Source organism: Girardinichthys multiradiatus, chromosome 14, assembly GCF_021462225.1.
Source record: "Girardinichthys multiradiatus isolate DD_20200921_A chromosome 14, DD_fGirMul_XY1, whole genome shotgun sequence".
Classification (NCBI taxonomy): Eukaryota; Metazoa; Chordata; class Actinopteri; order Cyprinodontiformes; family Goodeidae; genus Girardinichthys; species Girardinichthys multiradiatus.
This window is the reverse complement of record NC_061807.1, coordinates 26,551,760-26,565,042: the sequence shown is the minus strand read 5'-3', so window position 1 is coordinate 26,565,042 and position 13,283 is coordinate 26,551,760. Positions and strand designations below refer to the sequence as shown.

At 38.8% G+C, this 13,283-nt stretch overlaps 1 protein-coding gene across 1 annotated transcript; it reads left to right on the top strand.

The window, feature by feature from the left end:
* Positions 1 to 1,020: 1,020 nt before the first annotated feature.
* Positions 1,021 to 12,510, top strand: LOC124880127 (carboxypeptidase Z-like). Its single transcript, XM_047385061.1, has 11 exons — positions 1,021 to 1,147; positions 1,457 to 1,486; positions 3,028 to 3,402; positions 6,071 to 6,295; positions 6,371 to 6,597; positions 8,045 to 8,206; positions 8,317 to 8,475; positions 10,149 to 10,284; positions 10,501 to 10,640; positions 10,794 to 10,893; positions 11,212 to 12,510. Exons 1-11 carry the CDS (start codon positions 1,075 to 1,077, stop codon positions 11,568 to 11,570), a joined length of 1,986 nt encoding a protein of 661 aa, XP_047241017.1. The 5' UTR covers positions 1,021 to 1,074; the 3' UTR covers positions 11,571 to 12,510.
* Positions 12,511 to 13,283: the final 773 nt, after the last annotated feature.

The window sequence follows — 13,283 nt, the reverse complement described above, 5'->3', positions numbered from 1 at the left end:
GAAGGACCCAGAACAACATCTGGAGCTCTGCAGACCTCATCACCTCAGGTAAGGTCAGTGTTTCTGATTCAATAATGAAAAAGAGACTGAGCAAAAATTATATCCATGGCAGAGTTCCTCGTGATCCGAAAGAGAAGAAAGGCCCCTCTCACATTTACCAGCAAAAACATGATGATCCCCAAGACCTTTTGAAAAACATTTTGTGGACTGATGAGATAAAAGTGGAACCCTGTGAAGGTGTGTATTACATCCGGCATAAAGAGAGTGTCTTGCCATCAGTTTGTGACCTTAAGATGAAGCACACTTGGGTTGTGCAGCAGGAAAGCACACCTGCAAGTCCACCTGTGGGTAGTTTAAAAATCTTGATTGAAATGATGTGGAATGACCTCTAACCTATAGTTCCACGCATAGTGTGGCTGAATTAAGACAGTTTGACAAAAAAGGGTGCAGCAAAATGTCTTCACAGTTATGTAAAACATTCATTGTCAGGTATCACAAAAGCTGGACGGCTGTTGTTGGCAAAAACCCTTATTAGATTTATGGGGAACTACTTTTTCTCACAGGATATGGTTGGCCATTTTGTATTTACTCTGGTTATTTTTGTCTGATTAAAATGTGTTTATCGACAACATCAAAGCGTGACAAAAAAGCAAAAATCAAAATGTGTATATATAATTCAGCCACTTTAAGCATGAGCTACAAACTTAACTTTTCTCACACATGGGACTGAAAATCAGAAAGCATAAAAATAATGCTTTCCCTTTAAATTTAAACACGATATGAAGCCATTGTGGATAAATCCGTCATCTGCTAAACAATAAAATGTGAAAGAGTGACAAAAGAAAGAGTTGTCCAGTTGAAATTTCAAACAATTTGCTTAATCTCAGAGAAATGTCCTCTGAAACTCAAATGTTTAGCCTGCTGTCAGCAATAACATCACTTTATCAGAAGTTCACCGGAATTTCTGGCGTGTTTGGGAAGTTCACACACTCACACACACACACTCACTGAGTGAAAAACACACCCTCTGTGTGTAGGTGCCACATAACGGAGCGGGGATAACAGAGTGGGAAAATGCTGCTGGTTCTGCTGCAGATGTTGGTGCTGGTATGTGGGGCTCAGCCGCGATGCGACCCGCAGATTAGAGGTAAACTTTCTCATCCTTATTATGGGATTACAGTCTGTGTGTATCCGGGCATGATCGGTTTGACGTGTACGTTTCATGAATGTTAAATAACAGATAGTTAGTTATAAATAATAGGCTACTGATAAATATCTTGTTTCCGTATCAGTGCAGTTTTCATGATAACAGACTGTCAGGCATTTTGTCTATTAGAGAGCTGCTAAAACAAGAAGAGATGTTGGTAAAAGAGAAGATTTTATAATCCAATTTTATGAATTTGCAGATCCCACTCTGCCATCTAGTGTTCACTAATGCAACTGATGTGTTTTGCAGGAATGTGCAAGCCAGGAGTGGAAGAAAAGCGTAAGTACCCTCAAACTTGAAGGAAGAAGGTTGTCCTGCACGGATCGTTCGCGATCCTCTTCTCATATTGTCTCAGCCTATAATGTCACCAAGGTGTTTGAATTTTTAATGACAGCTTCTCGGGCTTCCGATCTTGAAACCAAAGCAGCAAGTGACAAGAAAGAAAAACGTCGACCTCTCAGTGACAAAGACCGTTCTGTGGGCTTAAACTACTCGATTTACATAACAAACAGGATCATAAATCATGCAGGCCCCAGAGTGTTAATGGATTCTGGCCTAAGAGGCGTGAAACGGTTGAGTATTTTTAGATGATCGATGGTGGCATGAAATATTCAAATTCTAATTTCCACAGATAATAGAAATATTTAGGAGCAGAAGATCGAGGATCTCACACTGTGACAAATAGAGATACATAATGGGTTCTTAAAAATAAAACTGACAATATTTTTATCTTGTCGCTCATCAGAACATAAACTCCACATAAAATGTTTGATTTGTCCAACATGAATAACAAAGTTACATAAACTTAATCTCTGCCTTTAAATTAAAATTTCCCATTTTGTTTTGGTCATGTCTCTAAGTTATAATGTCTTATAGTTCACTTTAATATGTTTGAACAATGTGTATTAATTATATTAATGTTGCATTATTGATTATGTTAATGCATATTAAAATGTTACACAAGTTTACAGTGGCTACAGGATATGATGCAGTCTATGTTTTGAATATAGAATTATGGGCAATGGAGGTAGCTAGGTAAGGCACTAAACCCCTGCTGTGTGGAGATTTGTGAATGCAATAGGGTGAATGTGGCTCTAGCGTAAAGTGCTTTGAGTGGTTATCATGACTAAAAACAATTGTATAAATTAAAAAACTAAATCCATTGACCATAATGACCATTGTTACATTTGAGAAAGGGTGAAGTTGCAAGCCTGGCTATACATCCCAATGTCATCATCATGTTTTGCTGGTGCACTTCACAAAATACAGCAGATGGCATCAGGAGGGGAGAACAACATTGAAGCAACTAGAGGGCAAGACATTAGCCAGGATGTTAAAACTCACCCGAAGCATAGTGACAACTTTACAGTGGTTTAAGAACAATGACATCAGTGTTTTAGAGCGCCGATCACAAAGTCGTGAATATGGGATTGAGCTTATAGAAATAGTTTTGATAATCCTAACCAACCTAAAGCAGGTAAGGTTCATGAAGGTTCACTGGAACAGGAAAATATTAGTTTAATTTAGTGTCAGACAGCGAGAAAAAACAATGATTTTATATTGTGTATTTGATATTTAGTGTTAAATGTACATCAGTAGTGGTTTTCTGTCTATTTTGATGACTATGGCTTACAGCTAGGGGAAATGTGAAATTCTCAGAAAATTTAAATATTACAAAAGAAAGTGTTTTTAACACAGAAATGTTACGTTATGGCCTGCACAATACAGCAGCAACACTCTCCAATAGGAGGGTAAACCACAAAAGGTCATTAATAATGAAACTTAATCTGATCTTATTTTGTCACTCTTTTCTGGTCCAGCCAAATGCACAGACATCCTGCTTTCCTATTGTGATGACATGCCCTACACCAGCACCATGTTCCCGAACATCCTCGGCCACACCACCCACAAGGATGCAGAAACCGGTGTTGAGTACCTCCTCATCAGCGTGGTTGAATCCCTGCTGGGCGGACAGTGCAACCCTGAGATCCGGATGCTGGGCTGCTCAGTTTTGGCCCCCCGCTGTGAGGGGAACAAGGTCCTAAGGCCCTGCCGCAGCTCCTGCGAGGCAGTGCATAAAAAATGCAGTCATGCTTTTGAGAGGATCAAGATGGCCTGGCCCTACTTTCTGGATTGTGATCGCTTCTTTGTGAGCGAACAGGAGGGATGTTATGACCCACTGGATGGTCTCAAAGGTAATAGAAAGATTTTGTCTGTGGCTAAAAACAAGTTTTAAATGTTTTTATTTTGACTTTTCTGTCTGACATAGTTTGGAAAGAATGTCTTCCACTGAACCTTCTTACTTTATTTACTTGGTTTTTGCTACGGTTGGATTCCAGGGAAACATGGTAAATGTAAAATGTTTGTCAGGTTTTTAAGATTAGGAAAAAATGGCAACGGTATAAAGACCCTCATAGCTATGATGCTTACCAAAGCCAGATCATGAAGGAAAGTATGCTTGTCAGATGCTTGTATTATTTTCCGCAGATAGAACAGTTGTGTCAACAACTGAATGTCAACAACGACAGATTGTCGGACATATGAAAATATGTCGTAACAATGCCCAGACAACACGTAGGCTAAAACCGGTATATATTTGGTGTAAAAGTCCACATGTTTTATACTTTTATTAGATGTATAAATCTATAAGAATAAGAGGAGAATGAGCTGGGCTGAAATTCAGAACCTCCTGATTAATAACACATTGTCTTTACTAGATGAGCTCTGTTTGCTCTAAACCTAGATAAAACATATAGTTGTAAACCAGGGAAATGCATGGACTTAACATCGAGATGTTGAAATGAGGTTTAGCCTGGATGTTGAAATTGGGGGATAGCGTCACTCACCTAAATCAGTCTTCTGGTTTATTGTGTCCATAAAAGAAAAAAGCTGACCAGCCTTAAGCTGAAGCATGTTCGCCGTTTGAGACCAAACTAACCACCAAGTATTTGTTCCTTGTTACGTTTCAAAAGTTGTAAAAGTCCCACAGCACTGCTCTTACTTTGAGCTCTTATTTAGTCGGTTCCCACAGATTTAACTTTATAATCTGTTAATAGCTACTGACTCTGCACACTTTGTTCCCACAGAGTTACATTACTTTGTTTTTCATCTGAAAGAGGAACAGCACAGCAGCCCACAGAGTTGGAGGACAGTATTAGTTTATATAAAGTTATATAAAGACATCTGGCTAACACACACAACGGCTCAGCTCAAAACACCATCCAGCTGGATCGCCTTCTGTCCTCACATAAACCTACTTGGAGACATAGTCTTGTCATTTTCATGTTTTATTCGCAGCTTAGTTTTATTCAGTCGCTCAGTGTATTTTGTTATGATTTGTATCAAACCAAAACATAGATTCTTAATTTAAAAAAGAACAGCTTACTAGAGATAAAAAGTATTCCGCTGCCACATTCAGAGTCATGTGTGAAGCAGATGATTGTGTGAAAGTTTGGGAAGTGTTCACAGACAGCAGGAAATTATTTAAAGCTTCAGTTATTTTATGGTTATAAAACTGAACCAGTGAAGTCAGATGTGTTGTTCCCAAAGAAAGCACTAAAACACTCGTCTTTTTCTTTTTAATTGCTGAGCAAAGCCTTTTTTCCCTCCGAGCTAATTTTATCACTGTTCTTTGACATAATGCAAAGAGTTATTAGTAAAAAAAGGAGAGCAAAAATATTTTGTATTTTCAAAAGTAAATACTATCACCAAAGGAGTTAAACAAAGATTGATAATTCATAATGACAAGAGTGCCCAAAAAACAGTAATAAAAAGTACGAAAAAGGACTGGAAATAATAGACAACACATTAATCATCATGAAATCAGCTACACCCCATTCAAACATATACAACTTTTCTTCTTAAACTTATTTTCGGTTATTATTGTTTGTCCTTTTGTGTGTCATTTATCTACAGCGCTTTGCAAAGTATTCAATCAGTCAGTCATTTTCTACCGCTTCTTCCAAAGGGGGTCGTGGGGAAGCTGGTTCTTATCTCCAGCAGTCAATGGGCGGGAGGCGGGGTCCACCCTAGACAGGTCGCCAGTCCATCGCAGGGCAGCACAGACACACACAGGACATACAACCATGCACACACTCATTCACACCTAAGGGCAATTTAGAGAGAGTCATGTTGTTGGACTGTGGGAGGAAGTACCTGGAGAGAACCCACAAATGTACGGAGAGAACATGCAAACTCCATGCAGAAAGGCCCCCTGCAAAGTATTCATACCCCTTGAATTTTTCCCATTTCGTCAAATTACAAACACAAACCCCAGAGTGTTTATTTGGCATTTTATCTGTAGACCAAAACAAAGGAGTGCATAATTGTGAAGTGGAATAAAAATATGTGTTTTTTTTTTAATCTTGCCACAGATTCTCATTTGGATTTATGTCTGAACTTTGACTGGAACATTTTAATACATGAATATAATTTGATCTAAACAATGCCATTGTAGATCTGGTTGCTGGAAGGTGAAGCGCTGCCCTAGTCTTCTGCAGCCTTTAACAGGTTTTCTTTCAGAATTGTTCTGTTTAGCTCCATCCATCTACGCATCAATCGTGACCAGCTTCCCTGTACCGGCTAAGAAAAGGAAAAACAAAACATCTCACAGCATGATTGCACATACCTGCATTTAGCATGAAGGTCAAATGTTCAATTTGGTTCCACATATTTTCTGTGTCCCCTACATGGTTTGTAGCAAATTGCAAATGGTACTTCTTATGGCTTTATTTCAACAATGAATATCTTCATGCCATTTGATGAGACGAGACAGGTTAGACAGATAACCTTTATCTTAGCACACCTCCATCTCTGTTGTTTATTTTGAGTCGGTGTCAACAGTCGGTCATTACTTCACTGCAGATCAAGAAGATGAGGCTGCTCAGGCCATGGAGGTTCCTGAACTTGAACAGGCTGCTGAACCAATCCAGTTCACCTACAACTCTAACTCCCAGATGATTGGAATCTTAAAGAAGACTGAAGATCGATGCTCTGAAATTTCCAGGACATACAGCATCGGCCGTAGCACAGAGGGCCGGGAGCTGCTGGTGATTGAGTTCTCCAACAGTCCTGGAGAGCATCAACTACGTGAGCACAGCTCTGATTCAAGCAATACTTTCCTTTATTATATTAATGTTTAATAATAAATGTTACTCTGCATAGTCAAGCCTGAGATGAAGTTCATTGGAAACATGCATGGAAATGAAGCCCTTGGTGGCCAGCTGCTGATCTACCTGGCTCAGTACCTGTGCTCAGAGTATCTGCAAGGAAACGACCACATCCAGACGCTCATCAACAACACCCGCATCCACATCCTACCCTCCATGAACCCTGATGGATATGAGGTGGCTACGTCCGGGGTCGGGGACAGTAACTACAGTGATGAAGAGGTGACTACTCCATGGATATATATACATTTACGTTTAATATTTTATACTTCCTTGCTAGATGTTAATCACACCAAAAAGTATTAGGCAGGTTAGCTCCTAGGAGAAGTGCATAAATATGCATGATATCCAATTTAAAACTAATCACTGTTAGTAATCACTTGGGGACTAATTTACCCCAGAAAGCGAACTTGGTAGGGAGGCAGTTCTTTTTATATTACCCTGAACCTTCAGGCAGGAAGATTTGTGGAATGAGGGGTACAAAGTGTTTCTGATTGGCTGAATGTTCTCAGCATTAGATTATAACTTCCTCAGCAATAGATTCCACACAAGTCACTTTAACTTGCCTATGGTTAATTTTTTTTTTTACTTTACCCGCTAAAGATATTAAATTACAGACTTTTGCTCACAGCCATCTGTGTAGACAAAGGGAGTAAATCCTTCAGTTAAAGTAATATTTTAAGGTTTTAAACCATTTCACAGCATTTATGCCACAAGGCACAAATAAATAAGCCACAACCCTTCAGAAGTTTTGATTATTAGCTGATTTATGTTTAAAACATACAAGGCAGTTGCTGGAGTTAGGTGTGTGTGACGTTTAGAGAGACTTTTCTTTTGTTTCAGAGTGTGACAGAACAAAAGTTAATGTTTATAAGTATGCAAAACAGGGTTATAATCCCAAGTGGAGCTCCAGTTCCTCTATCTTCCACAAATGCAGCAAATGCAGTGAATGTGGAAGTCTGCGTCCATGAAATGTTTAAAACTTGCTACAGTTACACCTTTGCGGAGAGTTTGAAGTGGCTTTAGATTAGTCAAAGTGTAAGGACACTGTGAAACATTCACCAAAGATAGTATTATTGCTGAAATTACTGGTTTTATTTTCACAACACTTATGTTTTTCCTCTTTTCACATAACATGAGCAGCTTCACTGAAAACTGGGTTCAGTGCAATCCATTTAAAAGTTATTGCCCTCATGACTACAGTGGCTACAGTGATTTTCCTTGTGTTTTAAACAGTTACCGCTCTGACATAATCTGTAATTAATTCTTTCTTTGACTGTTTTCTCTCTCATTCTGGTAATCCCATTGTAGGGGCTGATGCCTCCTTAACTGAGTAAAGCTGGATGAATAAAGAAGTCTAAATGTTGAATTTGCTATCATTAACTAGTGGGTTATTCCTGCTCCATAGCCGTAGGTTAATCAGACAGTACATTTTTGCATTGAGGAGGCGTGGTGAGCAGACTAATTGTTGTTATTTTAAGAACCTCCCATAAATGTTATTTTTGTTTTGACTGTTTTCATGAAAAATTTTTAGCAAAACAAAATTAATGCATTTCCTGGAAAAACTTTTTACTGAAACATTTCCTGCTCGGATTAAACAATGAAAACTGAAATTATTAGTTCTTTTTGTTCTTTAGAATTATAAAACACTTCTTTTTTAAATCTACAGGGCAACAGATACAATTCTAGGAACGTCGGCCGGAACAACGCCGAGAACATCGATCTGAACAGAAACTTCCCAGACCTGACAACCATCATTTACAGAAGACGCAGACAGAAGGGCTTTCGCACCGACCATGTTCCAATCCCAAACAATTACTGGTTTGGTAAGGTACAGAATGACTCTTCACAGTCTAAAAGACAAACCTATTACAAAATCTTTTTGCCACAAACAAACAAACAGATTTTAATTTGAGTGACTCTTTAAATGCCGGAATTCAGGTTGCGCCAGAGACGTATGCAGTTATGAAGTGGATTCGCTCCATCCCGTTTGTTCTCTCTGCGAGCTTCCATGTTGGAAATCTGATGGTCTCTTACCCTTATGATCTGTCCAAACACCCGCGGGGAGAGAACATGTTCTCCCCAACACCAGATGATAAGGTAAACGGGCTGTGTGAATCGCAGGGTTTACCAGAAAAACATTCACTGGTTGATCAAAGTCTCAGATGTACAAGAGATGAAAAACAATGTACAATATACATGCACAGTGCAGTACAGTAGTTTATCCCTTTTTGGATTTCTTGTTTATTTCAGTTAATCAAATTTTAATATCAAAGCTAGCCTGAATCAATACAAAAATTAGTGTTCAATGGACACTGTGTGTAACCCTCTTCTAAACCTAATAACTGGTGGTGATAAAGGACCTGCGGTAGCATCTCATTTGACTTTATGTCCGCACAGAGTAGACCACAAAAAACCCTAATTTTGTTTTTATTTTTATGAGCCCCCCACAGTTTCTGGTGTGCTTCAGGTCATTGTCCTGCTCCCTCCCAAATATGCTTGAGCCTGAGATCACGAACTGATTGCCAGGCCTTCTTCCCCAGGTTTTCTGCTAGAGAGCTGAATTTATGGTTCCACCTGCTACAGCAAACAGAGATGGGTAGTAACTAGTTACATTTACTCAGTTACATTTACTTGAGTAATTAAAAAAAATGTACTTCTAGTAACAATTTTATTGCACTTTACTTTTTACGTCTTCTTGAGTAATGCTGCTCTTACTTAAGTACAATTTGTGGCTAAACTAACCACCTCTGACGTCAAGTAAGTGTTAATTTTGCAGCAGTTGTAACGGGATGCAGACCTTTCAAAAAGTTCCACTTTTGTCTCATCAGTCCACGGAATATTTTCCCACAAATCATTTTTGTCCAGTCTCTTTCTTGTTGAATCTTGAGTTTTGACCTTAACTGAGACCAGTGAGGCCTGCAGTGCTTTAAATGTTGTTCTGGGTTATTTTGTGACCTAGATGAGTCGTCAATGTGCTCTTGGAGTAATATAGGTAGGCTGGCCATTCCTGGGTAGGTTCACTGCTGTGGCATGTTTTCTCCATTTGTGGATAATGGTTCTTACTGTGGTTCACTGGAGTCCCAAAGCCTTATAAATATCTTTGCATTCCTTTCCAGATCGATAGATCTAGATGACTTTGTTTCTTATCTGTTCTTGAATTTCTTTAAATTGGGAGCATATGTTGCTATTTAAGATACTTTAGTCTACCTCCTGTTGTCAGACAAATATTATTTAGGTGGATTCTTGAGGTCAGGCAATAATCAGGCCTGGGTGAGCGTAGTGATCCTGAACAAAAAAACTTCAGTTCATCATAATTAGTTCATAATTATTTTGATTTTCACATAGACATGGATTTGGATAGCCCTTTCGCACTAAAAACATCAGACTGTTTCTTTTATTCAATGCTGAAAAAACATTAAGTAAAATAAAAATAATAGGTCTTGAGAAACATATTTCAAATTGTGGCTTTTGTGTTGAACAATTTTCAATTAAAATGTCCTTGCATCTTCATATCATATTCATTAACCTAGATTCATAAAAGGTTTATTCAAAATACATCTTAATCTATCTGCATGATTTCATATTAATAAGCTTTTTTGGCTGCATTTCACCAAGCGAGGAGATGAAGACAGTCAGGGTGTGCTTTAACAAATTCACACCATCCTTCAGCAAACACAGGTTTGTTCACTAGTCGTAACGGCAATATAAAAAACAACAGTCCACAAACTAAAAACAAAAAGACAAACTAATGTGTGTGTGTGTGTGTTTAGGTTTTTAAACTTCTCGCGAGAACCTATGCAGATTCCCACAAAAAAATGTCCAAAGAAATCTCACAAAGTGGATCATCCAATGCTGACTGTCAGAGCACGGTCCTTAACGGAGCGCAGTGGTCCAGCATTGCTGGCGGTGAGTGGAAAAGCAATCCTAACCCAAGTAAGGGGGTATTTCTGAGTTGTGAAATTGTAATTTTAACTGGACCCTGTAGAGGTCGCTTTAAGACCAATCATGATGAAGAGCCTGGGAGGAAGGAAGGAAGGAGGATTCTGTAAGTTGTGGAAGGGAAAAAGACCTCAGTCTTTTGAGGAATAAGCTTAAACCAGTTTGTTTTTTGTTTCTGGCCAGGTATGCAGGACTTCAACTACCTTCACACCAACTGTTTTGAGGTGACAGTGGGTCTCGGATGTGATAAATTCCCTCCTGAGGAGGAACTGTTCCTCAGCTGGCAGGATAACCAAGAAGCTTTGATTACCTTCATTGAGGCTGTGAGATATTTCTTTTGTAACTTGATATTTGTGAAGATAAAGATTTACTGAACCTGAATGGAGAACAGATATGTTTGTTGATGAATTCTTAATTGACAAAATAAGAAACAAAACATGGAGGTGGAAAACATTGATTTTGGTGTCGTTGCCCAGGCTCATCGAGGGATCAAAGGAATGGTAAAAGATGAGGAGGGAAAAGGAATAAAAGGTGCAAGAATATCAGTCAGAGGAATACGGCACGACATTACCACAGGTAGATATAACTAGGGTTAATACAACGTGTTAATGATAAAATACAGCAATGGGAAACATATTCATATACATTTGAACTTGAATGTATTTTATTTGGGATTTTATGTGTTAGACCAACACAAGGCAGTACTTCATTTTGAAGGGAAAAATCCTAAATATTTTTACATTTTCTTTACAAATAAAAATCTGAAAAGATTGGCCTGAGTCAAAATCTCAGAAATCTAGAATCAGTTGCCCTTTTATTGTATTCCTTTTCTAGTAAGCCCTAATAAATCCAGCTTTAAACGTAATCATACAAATGTTTTTTGTTCTTGCCCAGCTGAAAACGGAGACTACTGGCGCCTCCTCACCCCGGGCATCCACATTGTCACCGCCTCGGCTTCCGGATACACCCGAGCCACAAAGAAAGTCCACCTGCCTGCTCTGATGCCGACTGCAGGCCGGGTGGACTTTGTGCTACAGAAAGCTCCTCCAGACTCTGACCTGCAGGAGGGTGAAAACATCTTCTCGTCCATGAGCACCTACGAGCGGTTTGACCCATACAAGCAGTACACTCAATACACCATGATGGCTGACCTGAACCAGCAGCGTGAAGAGAGAGCGGAGAAACCCTGGTGGTGGAACTACTTTGTCTCAATTGGGGGGCCTGCACCCACTTGGCTGCTAAAACGCCATTAGAGCTTGAAATGGAGAAAAACAATGCCCTGAACTTGCTTTTTTGTGGAGTAATGCATGCTTTCAAATGTACATGATTGGTCTCAGTTTTGTATGTGAACATCTTACATTAACAAACTATTGCATTAGCAATAAAATGGTTTTGGATCATTTGTTTCATTCAACAAATGATTTCATGACAGCTTTGCAAAAATATTCTAAGCCTGGAACAGAAGTTTGTTAGAAACAGTGCACATTACGCTAAACACACTGTCCCCATGGTGAAACATGGCAGCATATTTCCGTGGGGACAAAATTCAGCAGGGACACGGAAGCTGGTCAGTTTAATTCACCTTCCAGCGTGACAATGACCCTAAACATAAAGCCAGATTCCCAATGAATTGGTTTAGATCAGAGCATATTTATGTGTTTGATTGTCCTAGTCAAAGTCCAGACCTAAAGTTAATTGAGAATTTGTGGCAATTTGTGACTTGAAAGTTGCAATTCATAGATGCGCTTCATGCAATCTGCAATTTTTCAAAGAAAAGTTGGGCAAAAAGGTCAGTCTTTAGATTTATAAAGCTGGTAGAGACATAGCTGTAATATCAGTGAAAGGTGGTTCTACACCGTATTGATTTGGGGGTGGGGGGGTGAACAGAAATGCCCACCACACTTTTCAGATTATATTTTATTTTTTTATTAAAAACCATAATGATTTTTGTTGCACTTCACAAATATGTGGTGTTTTGTTTTGGATCAATACAGTAGACCTTAATAAAATTCACTAAAGTTTGTGGCTGTAATGTGACAACACATAAAAGGTTCAAAGGGTATGAATACTTTTGCAAGGCTTTTTTTACACATGAAAAGCAGCGGCCACTAGAGGGCTATCAAGTCTACTTTTGGCCAAAGTTGCTCCAGACTGTTGCTTTGATAAAAAATAAAACTGCTCAAAATAAATGTCCTTATTTGCCACTTCTCTCGCATTTGTTAAGAACAAACACTAACTCGCTGTAAGGTGAGGACATAATTTATTTAAATGAAGCCCTACGATATGGAGCACTTCCTATGATGAACTGCAAGTCATATTTATCTTCTAGGGAAGTTCTTATAGGGTAGGAATACAACAGAATAAATATTGGGTAAGGTGTGAGGAAAGAGCACTGAATAGGTTCTAGATTCACAGTTTAAAATCCTAGTAGCTCTTATTTTTGACATAAAAACCAACAAAAAAATTAATAAATTACCCAGAAATAAGGTCTGAGAAATACTTTTATATCGTAAAGAAGAAAAGGCTGCTTGCAGACTAACAGGACCCGTAACCAGCCTGTGAACAAACAAACACATGATTTGGCACCAAATTCGGTCAGCCAGCCAGCAGAGGGGAGACCTGCATTTACAGGAAATTAGAAGTCATTAGTGCTGGCACAGTACCATATAACCCTGATGATCCTCCATCAAAAGGCATGCAGCTTCGTGCAAGTACATTTAAATCACTGGAATTACTGTCAAGGTTTCCCAGTGCGTTTAAAGTGCCTGTGACATGGGATTTTTATGATAAATCCAATTCCATGTATGGAAAGGAAACATTGATTAAATATTTTAAAAAGTGAATTAATGCCACTGAAATGAACAGTTGAGATATATGGTCATAAATGGCACTGAAAAGGCATTTCCAGACTACTCCTTTGCATTTTGTTGCGCTTTTTTTATGACGTCAAAAGGGAACACCGGCAC